Raw genomic sequence first — 27,114 nt, 5'->3', positions numbered from 1 at the left:
ACTAAACCATCATTCGATTTATTAAATTTTGTTCCTACATTACTAACATTATGTCACTTCTCTGCTTTTAAGCCACCAATCTTCCAGTCGTTTTTTGCTAGTTTCCACCGCCGGTTTATTCACCCGGCCACTGTTATCTCTAAACCCCAGAGCTTCAGGAAGAGTGATTGCGCCTGCACCAACTTCCGGATGGATACCATTACATTCGAGTATAATATGGTCAATTGTTTCACTGGAGTTTCCACATACAGCACATGCGTCATCTCCATTGTTAAATTCCTTTTTGTAGCTGCGTGTTCTAAGGCACCCTGATCTAGCTTCAAAAAGTAGGGCACTGCCTCTTGAGTTATCAAAGAAATCTTCCTTCCTGATCTGCATTTTCCACTTTCGGTATAACTCCACACTCTGTTCCTTTTTCATCGAATTTATCCAATTTTTACCTTCTGTGTTTTTCACCTTTTGCTTAATGCTCTTTATTTCTCCGTCCTTGTTACTAGCATACTTACTAGTTAGTTTCCTAGTTCTTTTCCTCCATTGTGAGTCAACGCTTTTTAGGTACGGGTATTTAAATACTTTAGCTGCCCATCTGTTACTGTCCAATTTCCTCAGGCGTTCCTCATATATTTTACTCTGAGCTTCCCGTACTTCGAAAGATGCCCAGCCCATATCTCCCTGTACCGCCACATTTGTAGTTTTGCCGTGGGCACCTAGTGCTAATCGTCCAACGGATCTCCGATTTGTTTCTAATGTCGACTGTACCTCTGATTTTAGGCACAAAACCGCATTTCCGAAAGTAAGTCCGGGCACCATAATTCCTTTCCAAATACCCCTTAAAACCTCATACCTATTGTATCCCCACAATGCCTTATGCTTCATTATCCCGGCATTCCTTCGCCCTTTGGCCTTAAGTGATTGCTCATGCTTTCCAATGTATGCCAATCCTTCGTTTACCCATACCCCCAGATATTTATATTCTGCTACTCTAGGTATTTCAAGGCCTTGTATTTTAAGACCCTGATTAGTTGAGCCGTTGAAAATCATCAGACCCGACTTGACTGCGCTGAAACTGAAGCCTAGAGCGCCCCCTTCGTCTCCGCAATACTTAACTAGAGTTTGCAATTCTTCCAGGCTCTCAGCTAGCAGCACAATATCGTCTGCATACATCAAACCGGGGAGGCGCTGCTCTACCGCCTTTCCACCTAATCTATATGACAGGTTAAAACCTAGGTTACTGTCTTGTATCCTCCGTTCCAGGTTTATCATATAAAGCATGAACAGCACCGGTGATAGAGGACAGCCTTGTCTTAATCCTTTGCATACTTTGACATCCTCCATACTTCTTATCCCTTCCCACGTAATTTCTACTTTGTTATCCCGGTATATTTCCTGTAGGAACTCTATTATCTCATAACCGATATCTTCTTCTTTTAATATGTTCCACAGGAGTTCCCTGCTTATGTTGTCGTACGCCCCGTTTATGTCCAGGAAGGCCAAATACAAAGGTCTATTTTCCACTCTAGATATTTAGATGCATTGGGTAAGCACGAATAGGCTATCATCTAAGCGCCTACCATTTCTAAAGCCAATCTGAAGTTCTCCGAGTATCTTGTTACTTTCAACCCATGCTTGCACCTTTAATTTCACCGCCTGCATGGCTAACCTGTACATAACAGATGTTATGGTAATCAGTTACATAGCATTCGATTACGAAAAAGCATTTGACTTAGTTGAAACCTCGGCGGTGATGCAGGCATTGCGAAATCAGGGGGTAGACGAGCCATACGTGAAAGTGCTGGAAGATATATATAGCGGCTGCACAGCAACCATAGTTCTGCATAAAGAAAGTAACAAAATTCCCATAAAGAAAGGTGTTAGGCAAGGAGACACAATCTCCCCAGTACTATTCACAGCTTGTTTAGAGGAATTATTCAGAGACTTGGAATGGGAGCAGTTAGGGATAAGGGTAGATGGAGAATACCTCAGTAATCTGCGATTTGCTGATGACATTGCCTTGCTAAGCAACTCGGGGGATGAACTGCAAATAATGATTGATGATCTAGACAGGAAAAGTAGAAAGGTAGGCTTGAAAATCAATATGCAGAAGACTAAGGTAATGTTCAACAGCCTCGGGAAGGAACAGCAGTTTACATTAGGTAGCGAAATACTGGAAGTAGTAGGCGAATATGTCTACTTAGGACAGGTAGGAACCGCAGATCCGGACCACGAAAAGGAAATAACAAGAAGAATACGATTGGGATGGAGCGCATTTGGCAAGCACTCGCAGATTATGACTAGCAGCTTACCGGTATCGCTCAAGAGGAAAGTATACAACAGTTGCATCTTGCCTGTACTCACCTATGGGGCTGAAACTTGGAGGCTAACCAAGAGAGTTCTACTTAAGCTGAGGACAACCCAGAGGGCTATGGAACGAAAAATGGTAGAGGTAACATTAAGAGATAGAAAGCGTGCAGAGTGGGTCAGAGAAATAACTCAAGTTACCGACATTCTAGTAGAAATTAAGAAGAAATGGACATGGGCAGGACATGTAGTGCGAAGAGAGGATAACTGATGGTCGCTGAGGGCAACAAACTGGATTCCAAGGGAAGGAAAGCGTAGCAGGGGGCGGCAGAAAGTTAGGTGGGCGGATGAGATTAAGAAGTTCGCAGGGGTCAAGTGGATGCAGCTAGCACAGAACCGGGCTAAGTGGAGAAATATGGGAGAGGCCTTTGCCCTGCAGTGGGTATAATCAGGCTGATGATGATGGTAATCGGCCTGTAGGATTTTATGTGCATCCTGTCTCCTTTCCCTTTATAAATCAAATTCATTTTACTCTGCCGCCAGCAGTCCGGAATTTGCTTATTCGTTATGACTGTTTTCAGAACTTTTAACAACGTTTCCTTACTTTTTGGACCGAGTTCATTAATCAGCTTGATCGGAATTCCATCTATTCCTGTAGATGTGTTTTTAGGAATATTTTTTTCTGCCTTTTTCCAGTTTAGATTGGTCAGTTCTAAGCTGCTTTGTATTCTGCTACCTTGTGTTGCTTCCTGATTTGCAGAGATTACCCTATCGTCGCTCTTAAATGACTCGGCTATAACTGATGTAATGTAGTTCACTGCGTTGTCTCCCTTTAAACAATTTCCCTCGTTATCTTGAATCCGATCCTGCTTTCTTTGATTCTTCTTCCCTAGCCAGCTTACATGGTTCCAGAATTTTCTTGCTCCGCCTCTAGAGGCATTGTGTATATCAGCCAGCCATCGATCGGTGGACTGTCTTATTTTACTTTGGACGAGGGCCTGCACTTGAAGTTACTTTTGTCGATATGATTCCCATTTTTGGTCGATTTCCTCCTGAGATACCTGTGCTTTCTTTGCCATTCGGTGTTCCCTTGAAGCAGCCCGTCGTTGTTCAATACCTTCCCTGATTTCCTTATTCCACCAGCTCCGTGGCTTCCTCTTTCCATTCCAGCGGGGTGCTACTTTAACCTCCTGAATTTTCCTCCTTATGAGTAGTTCTACCTGTTCATAATCCCAGTCTTCCATGGGGCTTTTCTCTATTGCTTCCTCTATGTCTGCTGCTATCTGCACTATTTGATCGTCATTTAGTTTTGCGTTTACGTTTTGTCTAAGTTCCATTTCTCTTTTCATCAAGGACCCCATCTGCAGACTAATATGTTTATGATCACTTCCCAGACTACACTCCCCTTCTTCGTATATTTCCATTTTTGTGACCTTGCTATAAATTTCCTGCGACATTAGACAATAGTCAATGGTCGTCTGCCTGTTGCGGAATTCCCACGTGATTTGGCCTTCACATTTTGTTTCTCTATTTACTATAACTAGATCGTGTCGCTCACAGAAATCTAGCATTAGCTTGCCGTTACAATCTGTGTATCCATCCAGATCGTCGATGTGGCCGTTCATGTCCCCCAGTAGAATAATATTGGTCCCGTTTCCAAACTGACTTGTATCGTCACTGAGACATTTAACAAGATCCGTTTTCTTGCCTGCATTGATGTCCTGTTCCTAAATAAACTACCCCTAGCCATGTCCTTATGCCGGCAATTGTTCCTGAAACCCAGATATGTTCTTTACAAGATGATTTAATTCTTTGCCAATTTGTTCCCTGGTGCATCAACATACCTACCCCTCCACCCTTTTTTTCCGTTCTCGTTCTGTTGCACCCTTCCCAGACGTAGCCTTCTATAAACAGCGGATCTTCTAGATCCCTGAGATGAGTCTCGCAAAGAGCGTACACACCTATTTTTGTCATCCTTCAACTGCTGTTCTATCTCTAGCCATTTCGCTCTTTTTCTACCTCCTTGCTTAAATTGCGTCGTGCGCGCCCCCGCGCGGAGCGCAATGAAGAAGCGTCAGGCGGCGCGCCGGAGTTTGAGAACTGGAAAAGTATCTAGTAACGTTTGCAGTCGGCTGCGACACCGCGAGCGCCCTCTTTGTTTGTAAATACGGTGTTGGTCTATAAGCAGAAAAGGGAAGGGGACATGCCTTTGTTACCGTGGCATGCATTCGGAGTAGGGGTGCGGTGGTGCGAAGGGGGGAGCTGGACATGATCTGTAGGGCCCATTCTTCACGGGATGGGGACAAAAGCCCGACACCTCTTTCCTGCTGGGCCTTCTCAGAAGAGCTACATAATGTCCTCGAGCATGCATGATTTCACACCACGTGGTTAACAACCACGTAACGGGGGCCGTTCGACACCATTGGATGGAGGGCCTCCTTTAATATATATTTGCCACTCCCTTCTTGAGTTGTATTTCACTATAGACTTCTTAATTTTGACTGTTCACCAGCAAGAATTCGGATGTAAAACTACTATTCACCTCAGCTGGGCTGCTGACACGTTGCCGGTTTGTGACAAGCAGTTGCAAGGCTGGAAAATCGAACAGTGCTCGAATGGCCTGCTACAGTCACTTTTAAAATGGCCGCACCTCTGAGAGTCGCAAGTGTAAACGAACGTTAACACATGCAAGTCTCTGCGGTTGCATGACCGACAACCACAAATGGTTCCATAGGTCAAAAGTGATAATTGCAGGCCAGTTGCACACTGCTTGTGAGACACAAACTTTTGATCAATCAGTGTAGTCTCGGAAGTGAATGGAAGCTTGTTCCACACCTGGCTCCTGGTTGCTGGTAACTTCAAGATTGACAACTTTTGCTCCAGATGAAATAGTGAGAAATTATGACTAAAGATCAGATGACCTGAGAAGGGCAATAGGCTAATCTCCATATGTAAACGTGGAGCTCGCTCTTTCCCAATTATTGCCACCCCGCTACCTTTTCTTAAGCCAAGTTATATTGCACTGTGTTCGACCAGATGACATGCATTCTTTACTAAGATTCGTATCACAGTGCACCAGGCGAATGCTGCAAGAGATATGCACAAGTGCCCACTATAAGACTGCTATTTTTTCCCCACTGACATTTCCTTCATCCAAGACTGGGTAGTTTAGAGGGGAACACTAAACAGGACCACGAAGCCCAACTCATCTAGAGGTTACTATATTGAAATTGTATGTCCTTTCTAACAAGAAGCGCACTTGCATAAGCCAGAAAACTGTGCAATACTGAAATGTATGTAGCAGTGCCTGACATGAATTTGACAGGATTCTTTGCCAGCTACAATTAGTAAATTCCCATTGCTTCCAAACTCAGCACTATTTCGACACAAGAAGCACGCCGGGTACTACAAAAATAATCATATATGCCACCTGTTTGGCCTCACTGAAGCCACCATCAGTAGTGGAATGGCCAACAGCATTTTGAATTGTAGGAAGTGAAAATTCATTTTCGAGCAGCCTTTTCATGTTTTGTAGCAAAAGCCCAATTGTGAAATAAAGTGAAAATGATAAAATAATACATTTCAGTCACCTTTACCATGGTTTACAAAACACCGACATGCTGTGCGAGCATTTCAATAGTGCAGCGTCATAGGCAGTCGTCTTGACTAAGTCATGATATCTTTATAGTGATGCTGTTAGAACATTCCCACTATTGGTGCATCGCAGCTGGTCACATGACCACCACATGCCCAGTGCCATGGTAAAGCAGCATTTTGACATTATGTGTCTCAGAACCAAGTACATGGTAGAACTAGTATGGTAGCGTAACTCCCATAGAAGCCTGCGTGTCGACTCGAGTTTCCCGGCGCCCCCTGCAAACTGTGAAGCAAAACAAACACGTGACGTTGCTTGTGATGTCACAGTAACATACTTTTGGCGGGGAATTTGATTGTCTTTTTACTTATGAATGAAAAACAAGGCCAACAACAATGAAGGCAGAACGATGCTCGGATAAGGCAGAAAAATTGACACCGTAACTGTTCAGCCAACTTTACTTGACATGGATTTCTACTGTCAAGTTTTAAGTCAACTGAGATGTTACGGCATCTTTAACCACCTTATCATAGCATCGTTCTGCCTCTGTTGTCGTTAGCCTAGTCTTTCGACGCCCGTCATGTAAACGCATTCTGGGGCTTATTTCTTCGGGCACGTTTGTGAACAAGGGCCTTCAAGTGAATTCAGCAAGCACATGGATAGAATCACCCATGGCTTGAGGGATTTCACTAAGGGCATAAATGAGTGAAGCTGTGCTGCATAGAAAGCCAGGCTTTATTGATTCACGATTACTTACATAGACGCTTCACGGCCAAGCAAATTTTGAAGTGTAGGAAAGCAACCACCGCTCATTCGTTGCGGTCTTCATGAAATCCTCGTGATAACAAAATGACCTGAGCGTAGGTCTCCAAACGAGACGCGGCGAGATTATAAAAGGGTAAAAGATTTTGCTAACAAAGTACATATCAGTGTCAAAGAACAAAAAAAAACAACTAACGGAATAACTAATGTTAGCGCTAGAACACCAACCTGTAAGAGTTAGGTAAGAAATACAAATTGGGATTGCTAGTATTTAGAAGTTAATGTGTCTGGGAAGTGAAAATATCTGCGATATAGCTTCGCTCCAATAAATCTCGCCCTGTTCACGATTCCATTATTTTACTCGCACTTCATTTGCGACTGAGAGGAGTCAATGTGAGGCTACAAATTTACAACTTAAGCATTTAACATGTTCATGAGAAAGATCCCATTGACAATAGGAACATCCCTGTGATAACACCTAAAGCACATTCAGCGAATGTTGGTGTGGTAATACGACGCAGCAAGCAAAACACGCAGCAAAGGGAGCGGAACGGAAGGCTTTGCGCAATGCAATACGCGTCTTGGGGGGAATAAAATCTCACCTTCACCGTTCAATTAAATTAGATGCAGCGATACACCGCTTATGCAGACGTGTATCTGTAAAACAAGCCACGTGCCTGGGAGGCCGAGCTGAGCCGCCGAGCTGTGACGCAGCATTGTCCCATCGTCCGGAAATGCGCACATGCAGCGGCAATCAGTTTCTCATCGAGCATACACAGTTTTCGCCTTGCTGTAAAGCTCTACCACAGCCAGCAGAATGAAACACTGATTGTTGGGTACAGATAACCCACTCTCTGTACGCAGCACGCAACGATGAACATTGAACCCGGGCCGATGATGCACTCATTCCGCGGATGAAAAAGCTTTGGTCTGAGCCATATTTAAGCTTTGGGCAACTACGCAGCGGATACTAAATGGCCGAGAGAGGCCGTTAGAAACAAGTTAAAATAGTATTATAAATGTGACAAGTTTTTTTTTGCGTAACAAAAACTGCATTCATTCCTGAGCGCGAATATTATGTTTACTTTCTAGTTCTTTGGAGTTCTGGCAGATCTTATTTTCTGTGCGCTAGTAATTTGCCTCACAGTTCGCAGGGGCCCTCATCATCAAGTTGATGCTGCTGCATGCGTTTTCTTCCAAGTTACGCGACCATTTGAATTGACCTTACCAAGTATCCCTACACTGTTATGCTGATGCAAATGGAGTCGTCTTACCGGATGAGAACCGGTACTCTGCTTTGCTGGAATTACATCACACTGCAACAGGAGCACAACCATGCCATTGCTGTTTCGCGGCACAGCACATATAATTTCTAACTCAACCACAACCCAGCCTCTTACTACGTAGAGTTCTGTCCCCGACGTGCTGTCCTTGCATCAAAAAGAGCATTTTTTCACAGCTGATGGTGCCGATGTCGTGTGCATCCCGCAAGGCTTTGCTGCTTCAAGTGTTGGTAGTGAAGTCACTGTTCGAACGACCTCTTCACACTATAAATTCGAACTCCTAATGCTGAAGATGTCTTAAAGATGACAAGTTCAAAGTGGAACATTTTCATGTAAAAAAATTGACAGACCAATGAGGTTCATGTGGCATATACACGAGCGTTGCTTTTCTACAGCATGCTAGACAATAATGCTATCACATATGTAATGAGATAAACTATTCCTAGTTTCTGAATCATTTATTGAAAAATGAATTTTTTGCCTTTTAGATGACACACACTACATGAGATGCTGCCTAGCAGTCAACATTTCTTTCAAGAGTAGGTTTTGAGACCAATGGGAACCACATAAACCTCTGATCAGAGAAGCAGACATTCCCATGCCACCTTCAAGAGGCATACTCGCAATGTTTTTATGCAGTGAGGCTTCAAACGAGATGCAAGGGTCCTGTGCGCTCTATTCCCATCTCTCTTCCATATTAAAGGAGATGCTCAAGTAGGCAGCTCCTTCGAACTCTAGTATGGCATCTGGTCTCATGATGGCACGCAACCAGTCATATGCCTAGACTTCCATGTGTGAAAGAGAAATGAGTTTCGGCGAGCCATTGCACCTGCCATCAATCACTACCCAGAGCCATGGCTGCGATTTTTGCAGGCTGTGAGGCTTCAAATGGTAGCTGCCGATGGCACCGGAAAATCTGCCGGCATGGGGTTACAAACACTGTCACTCACATTAAAAACCTCCCAGAGGCGTGTTCATGATTTTTCAAGGCTTCAGACAGTCAACTCCGATGACAGACAATTTTTTCGACATGAGGGTGCTAAAACTTTCATGTTAAAACAAACCGGATGCTCAGACATTGGGAGTGATGCTGCTAGAGAGAGCTTGAGTTTGTGAAACCAAGCTATCGGCTTTAACATGCCCGAAACCTAATTCACATCGGCATTTAATCAGCCTTTCGGACACGTGACGGTGGTACATAAAAGCTAGAACAATCTAGTGGGACCAGAAGTAGGCACCTTTGGGTGATTTAAAAGAAACTGATCATTGCACACATAATCTCAGGATTCTCTGCACAATTTTGGCCCTGCCCTCCAGGCTTGATGTGTATAACAAGAGCACACTATGCAATAACAGTGGTTAGTAGAGAGCTAGAAAACTATATGGCCCTGGCTTGGACTTTATCACTTTTCTCACCACGCATTCACAATGTAAACATCATGCATGTGCAAGTTAGGCACCAGTATCTGTCAACTTGCATCCATTGCAGTGCTTGGTTTCTGGAACAGTATTTTAGTGCAGCAATGGCACAATTTCATCAAAAAAACTATTTATAACAACAGTAGCAGGTTAAATTCGGTGGTGCAGGTTGGTGCAACTGATGCAGCACTTCCACCACATCTTGCACAGCAGTTCCAGAGGCACAAGCCACGCACACAATGTTTTTTTAAAGGTAAGGCCAAAATGATTAAAGAGGATAGTTTTCAAGTATGAAGGATGCTGAACATTATGATGGCATTACTGACAAATGTTACAACAAAAAACTGTTCAATCAAGCTTAATTTGGAAGATCAAGTGGTCTGTTTTGACCGATTTGCTGAGCCTGGAAGGTTGCATGCCATAAAAATGACGCAACGCCACAAGTGCTACAAGGAAGTGTAAATGTGGCAGGCAATCCGGGACACCATTTGTATTTTTTCACAAACTCAGTCACCTTTTCAAGCAGCAAAAGCAGTATTGTATGTTCTTAAACGGTAATCTACGAGTCTAGTGCAGCATCTTATTTCCGAATTCAATTTCAAGTTCCTTTAATAATTACAGATGCAATTTATGTATCTTACCTTCTATGCAACACTATGAAGTGTTTCAGGAACTAGTGGCACTGCTGCACTTTACAGAGGCTGATCAAGATATGCCCACATGGAACTAAGAAGGCCCACTTATGGAAGCACGGTCAGGTCATTCCGAGGCACTTGCAATCAGTTTCATTAAACAATTTTTGTAACAATTCTAAAAGAAAATATACACGACAAAAAACAAACAAACAAAAATTTATTCTCGGCAATAGCACAATTCATTATGTAGGACAATACCACAATTATTTCATACAGTACTACATCAGATTCGCACAATTAGGCTTACCAGAACTATTTCGCACTGGTTTGAGATGGTGATGATGGTCCTTGCTCTGCTGTATCAAGCTGCTTGAGAAGACGAAATAAGGCAGCTGCTTCCCTGATTCGGCTGAACTCAATGCAAAAGGCTTGGACTTCAATGAAGAGATCCTGTAAGAAAGGCCCCTTTTATCACAGCTATTGAGCATGTCTGGCATGATAGCATTCACTGTCCAAACCAATAAGTAATTCCTGCAGCTGATTTTTTTATTAATTTTCACTAACTAAACAGGCCAATAAAAATCTAGTGCCAGAACTGTCTTTTTGTAAAAGAAGCCTGCACAAAGTGGAATAATGGAGATGTGGACAAGTTGGGATGTTCTTTGCCCTATCGTCAGTTCCCTTTCTACACTGCAACACTAGTACTATCAGGGACAGAAGTACCCCGGACGTGCAAGCCCCTGCAACAAATATATCACTGGCAGCATTGCATTTGTCTATCACTGTCTCCACTCCTCCTAGAAGGGGTGATTATCTGACCATGTCCCTGGAATGTCCTAATCCTTCGGCTTGATATGCGAAGCAATGCTCTGACAGCCAGCACTAGTGGTCTGCTGGTAAAATACAAAAACAAATGAAGGTTGCCAATGCCTGATCAGAGTGGCAGTATGCACCAAACCCAAAGGAGGCAGAGCAGACTCCTCCAAAGGTGTGTGAAATGACAGCACCATCCTCCGACCACTAGATGTCTGGTAATGCAGCATCTGGAGATACTGAGCATTTCAGTTCCTGATAGTACTTACGAGTAAAAAGCCTCTACACCTCTCCTTTTGCAAGTGCAAGTAATCCGCCTTTTGCGGGAGGATGCGACGCCATCATGCAGGAGTGGTGGGAAACACACTGGACGGCAGTGTAGCAGGCGACACGAAAGCACACCATGCGTAATGGCTATGTCAACACAGGTAGAAAGCGAAAGCTCCCCTCTTTTTTACCTTTGGGGTGGAAAGTAGTGACAGTGATTGCAGTATCATGTTCACGCAGTGTGGGGGAATGTTTCAGCACTTTCACAGTCCACTCATAATGCACGCATTTACTGTCTTCGTATTGCAAGAACGTGTAGCGCAGGCCATGTTCGATGCGACAGAATGAGACGAGCTCTCAGCGTGCAGATTCACGGCAGACTGTTGAATTTATTGTCAAAAATGAATTCGAAAGGAAAGTGCGATTGGAGAGAGAGAGAGAGGGATCTCAAAGGGCAAAGCAGCCAGGGGTTTGCTGATGCTGCAGAGCTAGGTGGAATTGTCTCCTGTGACTTACGAGCAGCACATATGCGCGGGGCATTTTGAGTTACCGAGCATAATGCGGTCATCGCGGCGCCGGTATGGTGAAATGGGCATCGCTTCCTCCTTGCGCCACCTATAAGCGTGCAGCTATAGGATTTCATCTACGAAGCTTGGCAGAGAGGCACTTATTCACACCCTCTGAACAGGGCATTGTCCCAGCCGGAGTGCACAACAGAAGCCTGCAGGAAACGTGCGGCAGTTTTCTGGCAATAGATGATTCAGCGCTGTAGCTGGTTTCTTTTCCCAGAACGGATGTGGTCGGAGTGGTGAAAAGGTTCTCGATGCACAGAGAATGGTCAATCTGTTGTGAAAGGATCGACAACCTTTCTGCCTCCACAGTAATTTCTGCAGAATCCAGAAATCAACGACCTGGTGACACATGCGCATCTACATATCGGATGCGCATGCCGGTCAGGAAACAATGCTGTTCTATGTCCACAGCACTCCACTTCGCACATGAACGCGCATGAACCCTTCAGGAGACTCATTTGTGCCGTGTGGTTTCCTTGCCGTTGCAGACAGTTGGACAGACAACTACAGTCGAGTCCACTTAACAATATTCAAGTGCCACAAAATTTCCATTGTTATAACCGATAATTGTTATAAACGGTTTGCACGAAAAAAAGCATAACTTGCAGAGAGGGGTCACAGACGGCAAGTGACATACGAGCTCCGCCGAGACATCGTTTTGGTGGCCCCGAAAGGGGTCGTGTAAAAAAATACGAGAGGGTTGCCGCGGCTGCCCCTCAACTTGAGAAATCCCGAAGTAGTGCTGGGGTGGAGAGAGAGAGAGAGAGAAAGACGAAACTTTTATTTAAAAGCAGAGGAGATTGGAGCACGCAGGCCCCTGGGGTGAAATCGCCGCATCTCACCACGTACATCTCACTGGCTTGCATGAGAAAACCCCATGTCCGTTAACCTTGCTTGCCTCACGCGAAGCGTGTCGACATCCTTCTCCATGGCATCTAGGTACACCACGTAGTGCAGCGGAAGGTCCCTCGCGAAAACAAAGCCCCAGAGGGGCTGAACCAACTGCAGGGCCTCTTGCGAGAACAACATTAAGGAAGCCTGCTCTACCGCGTCATCGTCGCTGTCATTGTCAGGCACTTTGTCGAACGCGTTTGCGCCCACTGTCAAGCGAGGACTTTTCTTTGTCAAACTTCTCAGAGGAGCGGATGATCGTCGACACCGTCGGTTGCGATACTGCACTTGTCGTCTCCAAATCGACAGCCGTGCCATGCGCTTTCTTTTCACCGGCAACGTCCGATAATCAGCGGATGGATCAGCCATCTTACGGTTCGGCGGCGATTCAAACGAGACAAAGAAACCGCGTGGCCAGGAACGACTTCGACGCAACAACCAAATCCGTTTGCAGAAATGCACAAAATGAGGGGCGAGCGGGTGAGTGAGCAGATCAGCGGATCAGCGCTGTCGGCGCGTTGGCGAAGTCCATTTGTGTTTCGGAGGGTGGCGCAGCGCAGAGCTATGGGCGCAGTCCATCTGTGTTCTGAGGGGTGGAAGGGCAGTGGGAGAAAGGCGCGTGGGCTTACAATGCGGAGAAGGCCAGAAAACAGGTTCTATTGTATGAGCGCGCGGCGGGGAGGGTGCAGCAGCTGGAATTTTTTTTTTTTCTTTTCAAGGATTTCGCATTCAAGTACCTTGGCACGAGAACTCAGGAGCGAGACTTCATTGTTATAACCGATAATGTGGCAAGGGGGCATTGTAGTAAGCGGGTTATTTTACCATAGAAAGCATACAAAAGTGGACCGTATAGCAGGTTTTCATTGTTGTAACCGATATATTGTTAAAACCGGTATCGTTATAAGTGGACTCGTACTTTCAAGCTAACGAAGTGCAGCTGATTGTGCACACCGAAGGAACAAAATCCGAATGCTTTGGCAAGAACAAAGGCAAGCCTGTAAGGTAAAAAAAAAACACTGAGCGTCGTGCAAGAGTGTCAAGTGTGTCATATGCTCCGAGCGGCAAAAACACAGATACTACAGGTATGTATGCATCTAAAGAAAATGTGCATGATGAAAAGTACCTACTGGAATTTGCACCAAGCTTGTAACCCACCAGTGATCGCCGCAATGAGGATTTGTTTGGTACATGTTTGCTTTATGTACGAAGGGACCGGGTAGTGCTGACATCACAGGAGGCTATGTGCCCTAGACCGCAATATCTAGCATGTTTTACCATGAGTGCCGCTTGACTAACCAAAAAAAAATACGGCATTTGTTGTGATGCACCACCGTTCGCGAGCCTCATGACTAGCTCAACCACTCGGCTCACGAACAGCGTTGCATCACAACAAATGCCGTATTCTTTTTTGTTAGGCAGCAGTCACGATACAACATGCTAAATACTACGGTCTAGCACCACAAGCCATCTGTGATGTCTGCGCTACCCGGCCCCTTTGCACATAAAGAAAGCAAACGACAAAATGCATCGCGATCAGGCTCCGTCACACATAAAGCAAACACGCACCGAACAAACCCTCATTGCGGCTATCACTGGTGGGTTACAGGCTTGGTGCGAACTCCAGTAGGTACTTTTGATCATGCACATTTCTTTTAGATGCAACACATCTGTAACAAAGTATTTTTGACACAGTTGAGAGTACGCAGATGATTGCCAAGGTTGCCCATTCACATCTTGATGCTTGGTAGCCCTAATTCAAGCTTCTCGTCGTTGTTGGTCGCGGCACGCCGAAGGGAACGTGAAAAACCGCATCTTGTATCTCGGCACACCTCGAGTGGCAACCGTACGAGACACATGTGGTTGGCATCGTTTTGTCAAGCTTGTTACGGTCACCGTGCCGCCAGCCTCCGTGCACTGGCGGCGATGAGAAATGCCGTTCAATGTGTTTCCGTCAGTCACTGCTAGGACTTCACGCCATGCGCAGAAAACTCGCGCAAAAGGCGGATTCTAAGAAGGATGCAGGTGTGCATATTAAATATGAAATGCTATGCAGCTTACATACAAGTAAAACATATGGCATAGAGCAGCACCTCAAGAACCAGTCAAAAAGAATAGGCAAGGTAAATGGTCCTTATGTAGACAGTCAAACCTCGTAACGAACCTTAATGTAACGAAATTCGAGATGTGACATTTTTTTATTTCCTAATTTCTGCCTTATTTAAAACCATGTATTTGTTTTCGTGTGACTCAACAAAGTAATCTTATGCCACACTTCCAATTTAACAAAGTTCTCACCCATCGTATGCATGTACCAGCAGCTACCTTGACAATCAGATGAGAACTAGAACTTGAGCAAACAGACCGCATTTTGTATTTGCCCTTTCCCCACAGGGAAGAAAGCGCGGCACACTTCCATCCCAGCTAATTTGATGAACCTCCTCAGCCTTGGAGGCCGAGGCCTAGGTGCGAGGAGGAAAGCCTCTGCTCCTTTTCTCTTGATTTATAAGGGTGAGTCAAATGAAAGTGAGCCAATATGAATATATGACAAACGGGGCACTTCATTTCAAAGTAGTCTCCATGAGCATTCAGACATTTGTGCCACTTACTAACGAGTCGCGTTATTCCCATCTCATAAAACTCCTTGGGTTACTGCTTCAAAACGTCTGACTCTTTCACGTCATCATCCGACATGAACCTGGTTCGCTTAAGCAGTTTTCAATTGCCCAAAATGTGGAAGTCGCAAGGCGACAGGTCTGGGCTGTATAGCGGATGCTGCAGCGTTTCCCACTTCAACTTTGCCTATTTTGTGTTAATCACATCAGCCAAGTGGGGACGGGAATTGTCGTGGAGCAAGATGTCCCCATTTATCAGTTTTGCACGTCGTTTGTTCTTGGTTGCGAAACGCAGCCGATCCAGCGTTTCACGATATCGTAAACGTCCTTCTTTGAGCCGTTTGCTCCTTCACAGTGGCCAATAAGTGTTCACCGTGCATAGCAGCCATATGGCGACTGATTTCTTAAGAAACACCTTCAGCTGTCAAAAACCTCACACGACGCTGTTTAACTTTTGGAGCATCCATTGCATCATGCAAACATGTTCAATCCAGTGTATGAACATTTATCCTCACACGTGCGTGTTACAGTCGAACCCGGTTATATCGAACCCGGATATATCGAATTTTGGTTATATCTAATTCATAGAATATCCCCTTAAAAATCCCATGTAAAAGTATAGGAAAGCAGAGTCATATATCGAACTCAATTTCACCGGTCGTTCGATATATCGAACTCCGCACCACGCACTGTAAAGTGTGCCTTCCCCAAAGATGATCGCATCACCCTTGGCCGTTTGCCGCGTGACGTTTTCAAGCCATGCGCGGAAGGAATGAGAGGGGACAGTTCTGGACAGTGCCGCGCCTGTTCCCCAAAGGCACGCGCATAATAATAAATAATAATTGGTTCACAGGAAGGGAAAGGCGCAGTATCTGTCACACTTGCTCTGTGGACACCTGAACCGCGCCGTAAGGGAAGGGAAGAAGGTGGGAGTGAAAGTGGAAAGAGAGAAAGGGGAGCCGTAGTGGAGGGCTACGGAGTAATTTCGACCACCTGGGGATCTTTAACGTGCGCTGACATCGCACAGCACACGGACACCACTTCGTTTCGCTTCTATCAAAACGCAGCCGCCGCGGCCGGGTTCGAACCCGGGAACTCCGGCACAGTAGTCGGGCGTCTTACCACTGCACCACCCCGGCTGGGCGGAGCGCGCATCTGCAGTTATCGTTTCCCGCGCGTCAACACATGACGTTTGCAAGCCATGTGCGCGCATCTGCAGTTATCGTTTCCCACGCGCCAACACATGACGTTTGCAAGCCATGTGCATGGGTGTGCCCATTCTTTTGCCGAGCTCTCTCCTTCAGCAGGCGCTACGCATGCGCCAAGCCAGCTCAGCCAGTTTTCAGACGTCGAACGCTTTCTCTAGCGTGGCTATGGCGCCTGCGGACGTTGCAGCAGCCCTCTCCGTTTTTTTTTTTTTTTGCAAGAGTCACCCTTACTTATCGTTGTGCTGTACGCCGTAAAATATGGCGGCTGGCTTTTTTTTTTTTTTTTTGGCGGGAGCCATTTATCTTTGCATGTATGAATCAACGGAAGCACACTGTCTGCTGCTGCGATCATGACGACCGTCCCAAGCGTGGCGTGATAAATCGAACCAGGCTTGTGCAATCAAGCCATCACGGGCACTCTGCCAAGTTCGCTCCCCGCCACCGGAAGAACTATAAAAAGATAAACGCACCCTGACGTTATCGCTGCGCATCTTGGCACGCTGCCAAGAAAGCTGCGGATGCGATGACCGAAACAGAGCGACGCGCGCAATCGACATGCACGCGAAAACGCTCGCGATTTCTGCCGCAGGGACACAGAAACCTTGTATTGAGCTGTCCCGGTGGCTCGAGCGGCAAGAGGGACGCAGTTTCAACAAGTTTGAAACTTTTCGCTCTGTCGCTGCCGCTCGTCGCTGAGATCGCTCAATCGCTTGCATGTGAGCGAGCTGGCCTTAACGCAATTTTTTTTCTTCAAATTCTCGGGTGCTAAAGTGGAGGGTGGGTTCACTATGCAAGTGGGTTCATTACGCGACAAATACGGTATCATTTTTTCGCATCGTAATGCCGTCACAAGCCAATTTTTGTAGATCGAATTATCGATATATTGAACTATTTCGTGACCCCCTTCGAGTTCGATATATCCGGGTTCGACTGTACTTTCGTTAGTGAGAGATGCCTGTGTGCTAAGCACATGCCCTGCATATAACAGAGCAAATCATTGCGCGGGGTGGGTTGGCTCACTTTCATTTGACTCACCCTTGTATCTGTGTCTTTCCTATCCTTTCTGTCTATCTGTTTTGAATTTTCGACTGCCGCGCCGCCGCCACCTCATGACCGTTGCACCCTGCATCACCGGCATTATTTGAATGGTGTGTGTGTCTTTCGGGAGCTCTGCCAGCTGCTTTGCCGGTGTTGCCTTTGGTGCCCAGACTTTGCGTCTCCGGCCGCTTTTGTTCCTTTACGTGCAGGTATTTCATCAAGTTAGTGCAACGACAGCTATGGCAGTGTTTGGTTTTGTGCCTATGACGTTTGAAATATGTCCCTATCTCGTGACGCCACCCCAGTTCGGTTTCGCTTGTACGACTTGCACCGACCGTCTAGCACCATGAATCCTTTGTGTGTGAACTCATTACATTTGCCATGGTAATTACCATTTTTGTTCGCGGCCTTCGTGTGCGGTGGGGCTCGCTCGCTACTGGTACATTAGACGAGAGTGAGTGCCGGCCCACGCCTTTCGAGATTCCTGGAGCCACTGAAGAGCAGCGCTTAGCTTTGGACGGCACTGTGTATACATTGTCTCCTCTGAAAATTGTTCCGATACAACTTGGATTGACATGCAGAAGAGCCAGTACATCTTGGGAGACAATGGATGAGCATAGCAAGGCGAGTGCACACAGTGACCTTTCGCCCGTATGTGATGTTTTTTATGTATATTGCATTTTCACAAATGTCGTGCCATTTTTAGAACAAAGATTCAGTTCACGTGCAAATTTTGAATAATAGACGTGCAAATGTTCAGTTGTGTATTTGTGTACTTTCTTACCGCTTCAGTGAGCGCTAGCTGTTCACGAGCAAGATTGCATGCATTGCATGCGTATGCGTGAGGCTCCCTCACCTCATCACAAGGTTTTATGGCGTTAGTGCTGCCAGCGGGTGCCCAAGGACACTTGGCTGACCAGGTTCCATGTGTGCAACATTATCGCGAAAGTGCAATTAGGAGAAGTGCCCTTTGCAGGAGCACGCAGTGCAGTTCGATATATGTTGAATGTTTCATTAGTGGGAGTTTGATAAATATGAACACTGCTATACTTTTACATGGAAATTCCAAAGGAATATTCAGCCAGTATAATATAAGCAATAAATCAATATACCTGGGTTTGACTTGAAACCTGTGGAAAAAGAAGAGTCAGACATTCAAGCATATCAAACATATTTTTGTGTTCGTCAAAACCATTTCACTATAATTTTTCTCCCCACAAAGTATGCTGAACAGTGTGTGCAAACAACTACGAAACATTTTGACAACACTGGATCACTATGGATACAAAATAGCATGATCTGCTACTGTGGTCCGCCAAAAGTGGGGGCCCGCTGCGCCGGCAGAGTGGCCAATGTGTGCCTGACCCCTTACGGTCATTTGCACATGTGCAGTTGGTGCCCCACAGAAGCATGCATGCGCAGATGACTCCTCACGAAACCGGATCACAGTAGTAGATCACATCAGTGGTGGATATTAAGGGAGGAGGGGACAGCCTAAGCAAGAAATTATCTGCAGAAGAACCAAGAAAAGCCCCATTTTCCCACTACAGAAAGGAAGACACTGCACATACAGGAATGCCTGTGTACACAAGAAAAAAAAAACAAGGAAAGAAGGAGCAACTGCAATTCTGCTTCTGCAGAAATCATTAAGTGTCCCCTAGGAATTAAATTTTGAGAAATTACTAAGACATGAGACACTGTACTGCCACATGTTTTATCTAAGCCTTTTGCCCAGACTGAGCACAAACAGTTAATGAGTAAGAGACCCAGTTCATCTAAGGGGAGACGCAGGTCTTAGAACGGTTGAAAATGGTCAAAAAATCGATTTTCACAAAAGCTCATTTTCGGAATGTTTATCCTTTAGAGCACCTGCATTAACGCTGAATTCGGTCAGGAAATGCGATAAAATCGGTTTTCAAAACATCACAACAGCAATGAAATGCCCCTTGAAAACAGAAAATTTGTTCCAAATTCCTGCGCGCGCTGCGGGCGTTGCAGCCGGCCGACTGCCGACATCTTGGGCTTGATTTGAAGCTGTTGTTTTTTAACAATTTGCGCTATCTCAAAATGGCGTCGCTCAAGCAGAATGGCTGCTGGCGCCGGTTTTCCAAAGATTGTCTATCACCTCTGATTGGCTCTCATGCGGCACGCTTGAAAAGCACGCCGTTCCACGCCTTCCATTGGCTGGGGTGACCAACGCATCATTTTTTTCTTTCTTTCTGTTTTGCGTTCACCACCGTGGTTGCCGCTTCGTGCGCGTCTGCGCTCGTGTTTCTCGACGCATCGCTTTGTGCGGAGTTCTTTTTTTCTTCTTTGCGATCAAGATGACGGAAAACGGCAGATTGTAACCGTGCATGCAACAAGCCTTCGAAGGAGTAAGAAACGAGCGTGGAACGAAAATTAGAAGGCGCTGGCCGTCGGGACCTGCGTTGTGCCTGCCAGACTTGGTAGATGTGCAGGGAACGTCAATCACGCTGCCCGATGACGACACCGTGGGTTCAAATTACAGAGTGAATTGCATCCTGGATCACGGTACATTTGGTGTTGAAGCCGCCGCTGTGTACTACCATGTTGTCCAGCAAACCACTATTTTCAAAATCTTTGACTTTTCCAGGTTTTCCCTGACAATTTTAGTTCTAATTCCCTGCCTCCCTGACGAGTGAAGAGGCTCAAAAATGTAGCTGCTGATGATAATGAGCATAGATGAATAATTCCCAACAAAAAGCTATTTATTAATCATACTCTGCATTATATAGTGGAAGGCTGTTATTAGTGTTAATGGCCAGTGAAAACGTCAAAAGTTTACTGAAAATTAAAAGCGCACTAATCCAAGCCTCAACCGAGTTCTTTGATACTACCAGCTGCGGAACTTCCAATAGGTCCCATGTATCAAAAAACTGCAATTTTGATTGGTCAAAATATGGGTGTATATAGGGTGCCACGCATCGAGGCACCCTGGGTGCTTAATAGTGGCAGCACCCGCGGCTATTAAAGGAAACTGCGTCTAAGTTGCAAACTTTCAGATCGTTCATAAATGCGCAATCACCTGGAAAATAAAATTAGTTGATGACTTGTAGTAGCGAACATTCTTAAATATAATAGCCGTAGAGTTAATTAAGGGGAGACGCGAGTCTCCTATTGGCTGGCATGATCAGTGCGTCTTTTTTCTTTCTTTCTGTTTTGCATTCGTCGCTGTCACTGCCGCTTCGTGCGAGTCTGCGTTTGCGCTCATGTTTTTTGATGCACCGCTTTGTGCAGAGTTTTTACTCGCGATTGAGATGCCGGAAACCAGTAAATTGTAACCGTGCAAGCAACGAATCTTTGAAAGCCGTAAGAAACGGGCGTGGAACAAAAGCAAGAAGGCGTCGGCCACAAGTGTGCCATCGGGACCTGCGTTACAGCCGATTCCAGGCTTGTTAGATGTGCAGGGAACATCAACCACGCTGCCCGATGATGACACCGTGGGTTCAAGTTACAGCACAAATTGCATACCGGATCACGGCACACTTCGAGTTGACGCCGCCGTCGCGTATACTCTACGGTGGAGCCAGCACACTGTGTTGAGTGGTAGGCGCAAATTCCGTTCTGTCAGGGAAGTCAGCGACCCAACGCGAGTTTCACCTCGCCGTCAGCACAGGAATGCAATGCCAGTACCGCGTTCGTGGTTGTGGACATGGAAGTGTTAAGCAATTTTATCGTGCACACAAATTGCGGAACCTGCGGCGAGATCGCGAGGACGCAAGTGGTCAACCGCTGGTGTGTTACAACAGACCTTTTCAGGGCTACACAAATGTCACAGTGGGGCTCAGGCCTCCTTGGCTCCGGACCGCTAGTTCCCTCAAGAAACCGTTTTCAGGGCTCAAAATACTGTCCTTACAACTGGGCACTCTACCTAGCCCTGCACTGCACACGCGCGCTTGGCAGCACAGTTTGTCGATTGCTTTCGCACTGGCCGCTGCTGGCGTGGTTATTCCTGCTTTTTGTCACGTACTACTCTCACGCAGCACTTCTGCATATTTTATGGAGTACCCAATTCACATGTGTATTGGTTCTTCTATTGTGCCAGCTTAGCCATGGGTTGGCGTCGAAGCGCTCGGGCTTCCCTTCTCAACTTGCAGCGCGGCCACGCGCTAAGCACATATACACACACAAAAAAAATCTGCATGAATACCATATTTGCGGTGCGCCATTGGCGTCGAAGCGCTCGGGCTTCCCTTCTCACCTTGCAGCGCGGCCACGTGCTAAGCACATATACACACACAAAAAAAATCTGCATGAATACCATATTTGCGGTGCGCCATATTAAAATAAAAATGCACTGCAGAATATATCGTGCCATTTTCCCTTACTTGGTGAAATTTTTGATGATTTCCCTGACCTTTCTCTGACTTTTCCCAGTGCATGAAATTTTTCTGACAATTCCCGGTTTTCCCAGTTTTCCCAGACCCTGACTGCTCTATAGCCGGTGCCCTGTGTTGAGCGGTCGGCGCAAAGTCCGTTCTGTCAGGAAAGTCAATGACCCAACGCGAATTTCATCTCGACGTCAGCGCGGAATGCGATACTAAATTCGTGTGTGGACATGAAAGTGTTAAACCACTTTATCAAGCACACGAAGCACGGAGCCTCCAGCGAGATCGCAAAGACGTGAGCGGTCAACTGTTCGAGCATCACAACGGACCTTTCCAGGGCCACACAACTGTTTGCCACAGGGGGCCTGGGCCTCCTCTGTTCCAGACCACTAGGTTCCCAAAGAAACAGTTTTCAGGGCTAAATACTGAGCTAAAAGAATACTCAACCCATAACTTCATGAATATATCTTTTACAATCTCATAATGTAGATCGTTTACAATCTCATCATGTACACAGCTTCAAGATTTTAACCCTTTCACTGCCAGGTATTTTTCTCGCCGCTGCACACTCCCTGCCGGGTTTTTTTTTTTTTTCATGTTAGTTTCGTGAAAATTTTGTTAGTATCGCACTGCGATGCTCTGCAGGACATGTAAACACTTTTATTCAAAATACCCTTAAAGATATTGTACTGAATAAAAAAATTGACAACTAATTAACAAAACAATTATCTGCTAATTAGGATGTCCAGGTGTTTAGAAAACCTTTTTAGTGAGGTACTCTTCAAAACAAGGCACCACACAAAGCGGCACCTTGCAGCTAGCACATACATAATGAGACTCCCTTCGTTGCTTTGGTCGATGCTGCGTGTTATCGCAGACGAGACACACTCGTGTTGGGTTCTGCTTCGCAGTAGTAGGTGGTATCAGAAATAAGAAGTGGCGCACTGTCAGCCGTGTTGGGTCTCCACCCTTCGATGAGCGTCCTCCCTTTGGCTTCAAGTTTCAGTCGTGGTACTTCTCGATTAGCTGGCGAACTAGCTCAAGTTGAAATTCTGCCATGCTCCTTTTTTGGCAGACGCTGTCATTTGAAGTATATTGCTGTTGAGGATGGTGATGTCCAAGAGGTGAAAGAAGTACTTTTTGTACCACTTCCTGCTCTTCCTCGTCACTGTACCAGTCCCAGTCACAACCATATCGACCTTGTCCACAGCACCCATGCACAAGTTGTAGTTGGAGATGCACAGGGGAATCTTTTTGCTCTCGCCTGTTTTTCTGTTCACCTTCGCGGACTGTACCGTGGCCCCCTTGTGCTTTGTTGTCAGCATTTGCACTTCCCGTTTGTCCTTCCAGTGGACGAAGAGAAGCTGATCAGTACACAACTCGCTGGTTTCCCCTTACTCCAGTCTTTTCTCTTTGCGTGGGATACCCTTCCTGTTCTTCCATACTGTACCGCAAGCATTGGTCTTTTTTTGCAGAAGGTAGGTGAACAGGGCAGGACTGGTGTATCAATTGTCAACCCAGAGGACGTGGCCCTTGCCCAGGTACTTGTCCAATAAAGTCAGAACAACTGATGCTCCATATCCCATCCCAGGCTCGTTGATCTCAGTTGAGGATTCGGTGTACAGCACAATGTCCAGCACCATGCCTGTCTTCACATCACACAGAACAAATGACTTCAGGCCGAACCTGCTTCGTTTAGACGATATATGTTGTTTGAATGCCAATCGCCCTTTGATAAGCAGCAGGCTTTCATCAATACAAAGATCCTGGAAGGGCGATAGCACCCCTTGAAAGTTTTCCCGACGCGTCAAGAAAATCGAGCGCACCTTGTGCAGCCTGTCACCATGAATCTGATCTTCATTATTAGAGAAATGTAGAAACCTCAAAATGAGGAAGCGATTACGACTCATCAGCTTGGAGAATGCAGGTGTACTCAAAAAGGGATCCGTAGACCAATACTCGGCAATGCTGTCTTTCCTTGCATGCGCCATGAGCATTACAACAGCTAGGAGTACATATAACTCACGTGGAGTCACGTCTTCCCACTGGTGTACACGGGATCCGGGCGCCAAAGTTAGCGTGGCGTATACTTGGCGCTGGAAAATGTTTGTTTGCTCCACAATTGCTTTCACAATGTCCGGTGTAAACAAACTTTCGAAAACTTCGAGCTCACTGGAAGACGCTGTAATGTTATTGGAGATTCCGGAATAAGATGGGTCGAAGGCATGCTCCTGAGGCTTGAACTTTTTTCTTCCAGCTGAGATCTCGCTTATCGGATTTGCACTTCTTACGCGGATTTTTCGGAGGCAGGGGCTCTTCATCACTTTCATCACTCGACAAGGCACTTAGGTGGGCTGCTTCCTCGTTGTCACTATCATCGGAGTCCGAATTCATAAGCAATTCTTGAATTTCTTCGTCTGCCAAACCGCGGACGCATGCGGAACGCTGCCTCGCCATAGCTGCTCTGCCGAGACCAAGACCAAGAGACATGCATGTAAACAAATGCACCCCATCTGTTGCTTAGAATTTACACTACATGTTTTATAAATTTATGTGTCTTCGCCATAGACGGCGCGACATGATTGCATCGTTTTTTTTTCACATGAGTATAATTGGGAGCGACAGGGAGTGAGCTAAAAAGTCAAAACGAGTATACTCGGGAGAAGCAAGGAGTGTGCATGTGTGGACACCTGAGTTATCTCGGGAGTGGCAGTGAAAGGGTTAAAGATGTTTCCTTTCATGGAATAAGACACTTTTTGCTTTGTATTGCGGAGGGGGGGGGACAGATAGGGATATTCAAATAAAATCTGCAGTTGAAGATTCCTGCCAAAATTTTCTGCAGTCAGTGTTAAAACTTCAAATTGCGATTTTCTCAGCTTCATCAGCTTCATATTTTTGCAGACTAGCCTTACGGAACGTTTCATTATGTTCTTGTGGCACAAATTTATAAATTTTATGCCATTGAATTCAGGAAGAATTGGTGGAGCTATGTTATTTTTATGCTGCTAGGTTGGACGTATCAAAATTTGGGGAGAGTAATGTCAGCTAATTATATATTAAAATTAGGTTTGGTTTGGTTTGTGGGGTTTAACATCCCAAAGCAACTCAGGCTATGAGAGACACCGTAGTGGAGGACTCCGGAAATTTCGACCACCTGGGGTTCTTTAACGTGCACTGGCATCGCACAGCACACGGGCGCCTTGCTTTTTGCCTCCATCGAAAAGCTGCCGCCGAGGCCGGGATTCAATCCCGCGTCCTTGGGAACAGTAGTTGAGCGCCGTAACCACTGCGCCACCCCGGCAGGGTATATATATATTAAAATTAGGGGGCATCGGCATAACTGGACATTTGTATGAGAATGAACCTCAATGACATTGTAAATTGCATAGCTCCACATGGCAGGTCTTTGGCTACAGCTATATTTTAATTGGAACCAGGTAATATTGAGGGAAAGTGTCTTAACGACCCATAAGAAATTACCTAATTAGGCATCAGTTATGTTTCCATAGTATGAGAACTAATTGAGATATAGTGAAACAAACTGCATTTTTGAAAACAGCGGGAAGGAATGCATATCCACACCGAATTTCGTTACAATACCTCTAATAATAGAAAAACTCGTTTTAAGACCAGTGTCTCTCCTTAATGTACACTGATGTGTTCATCACTCACAAATGCTTTCTTTGTGCTTCATGCATTAAGCATCATGTGGTACAGTGTGTTTAACACCAAAGTACCGCACAAGCCCATCAAGCTTATCATACTTACACTAGTGATGCAGAGGTACTACACAAATCGATGAATGCACTAACTTCCTATACCCTCCTCACTAAAATGAGAACGTTAGAATGAAAATCCTTCAGGCTGGCATAAAAATATTCAGGACACTTGAGCTCTGTTGTATGATACAACACCATTAATGGCTCCAATCTGCCGGCAACCCTTGGGAATCTTGGCTGGCACACAGGCACTTTGCTACATTTAACCATCGATCTTTTGATCTGTGCCTCATTATCCCACATAACCTCACCAGCATACAGTTATAAGCTACCGCATTATATAAAATACCACTCGACATAGATATAAAGCCCCGCTTTACACAAAACCGTACAAATGTGCCTGCTTGGCATAGGGGCAGTGTGTCTAACTCAGGATCCAAGGGTCCTGGAGGGCTGGATTCCTATCTCACTCCCCTATCTTAGAGGTAAAGCCCTGATGTCATGTAACCCGGCAATCATTCAGTGCATGGCCATGTCATCTGCCAACTATAATCTGCCAGAGGCATGCCCTTGACCTTTCGCTTACAATGCCGATGCCGGATTAATGCATGATTTCAGCTCAGTCACTTACCTGTACATTGATAATCTTGTTTCGGATGAGCGACTGCAGAAACACACACACCAAACGAACTAGTCTGTTTTGCATGTAGCGATCCTTGATGGTCTCACATGTAGAGATACAGTTAGAGATGTAGAGATGAACAAACTCTGTAGGGAGCTCCACAGCCTGCAACAAAAGCAGTGCTTTCAAACTTTTACATGCTTGACAAAGAGCAGGCAGTTCACAGCACAATAACGCTGCCACACAAGACTGTATAGTCTACATTACATAGCAATCTAAAAGATGCTATATGAAAAAAAAAAAAAAAGGGGGGGGGTTACGCTAATACTTAGTAAAAACTCGTTACAAGAGACACTCAAGGGACCCGAAAAAGGTGCTTCTTTTAACCAAGGTCTCTTGTAAACAAAAATTTATACGAACTAGTACGTGCAGCACTTTAGATTTCCTTAGCGAAATTCTCTTCCATATCAGTGTCCTTTTGTTACAGTATGTCAGAAACTGAGAAGAAGTGCTTCTTCTTGACTGGGAAGTCAAAATTTCTTTTGTTTCAGCCACACAGGAATGTGATACCAGTGGTTGAAACAACAGAAGAGGAGGCACTCCTTCTTGGTTCCTGACATACTGCAGCATAAAAGGACACTGATATGGAAGAGAACTGTGCCAAGAAAACGTAAACTGCCACACATACAAGTTTATATGAGTCAGCTGCATTGCATGAGCGCATCTGATATACGTCTCTCCTAAATAGTGAAGGATTTATTCTAGGGACCTGCAAAAGTTGCCTTTAGTAACAGAGTGTCTCTTGTAACCCTGTCTCTTGAAGGCAATGCTGTTAACATGACAAACAGGAAAACCAAACAAACCATTTTCAAGTGTCTCTTATAACCGAGTGTCTCTTGTAACCACGTCTCTTGCAATGAGATTTTACTGTACTGGTAAGTGCAGAGCAGTTTTGCCTGTGGTAAACACATATATAGTAGAGGGCTGATTCCTGCCAACATAGAACTACACTCAAAAGCTGATTTCATGCA

General features: G+C 45.5%; 1 protein-coding gene across 6 annotated transcripts in view; it reads right to left on the bottom strand.

Moving 5' to 3' along the window:
* Nucleotides 1-10,188: 10,188 nt before the first annotated feature.
* Not11 (CCR4-NOT transcription complex subunit 11) overlaps nucleotides 10,189-27,114 on the bottom strand; it is a 70,300-nt gene continuing 53,374 nt past the window's right edge. For 5 of the 6 annotated variants that reach the window (XM_084590303.1, XM_084590305.1, XM_084590307.1 and 2 more), the window contains 3 exons: nucleotides 26,093-26,248; nucleotides 18,506-18,523; nucleotides 10,189-10,442 (listed from right to left, as the gene is read on the bottom strand). In XM_084590303.1, the coding sequence (XP_084446429.1) occupies nucleotides 10,305-10,442; nucleotides 18,506-18,523; nucleotides 26,093-26,248 (312 nt within the window). In that variant the 3' untranslated portion in view covers nucleotides 10,189-10,304. The remainder of the gene's footprint in view (nucleotides 10,443-18,505; nucleotides 18,524-26,092; nucleotides 26,249-27,114) is intronic. The other variant, XM_084590304.1, reaches the window with a different exon arrangement.

The sequence above is a fragment of the Amblyomma maculatum genome, chromosome 1 (assembly GCF_055883805.1).
Source record: "Amblyomma maculatum isolate TAMU_Amacu chromosome 1, ASM5588380v1, whole genome shotgun sequence".
NCBI classification, from domain to species: Eukaryota; Metazoa; Arthropoda; class Arachnida; order Ixodida; family Ixodidae; genus Amblyomma; species Amblyomma maculatum.
This window is presented reverse-complemented; position numbering and strand designations above follow the sequence as displayed.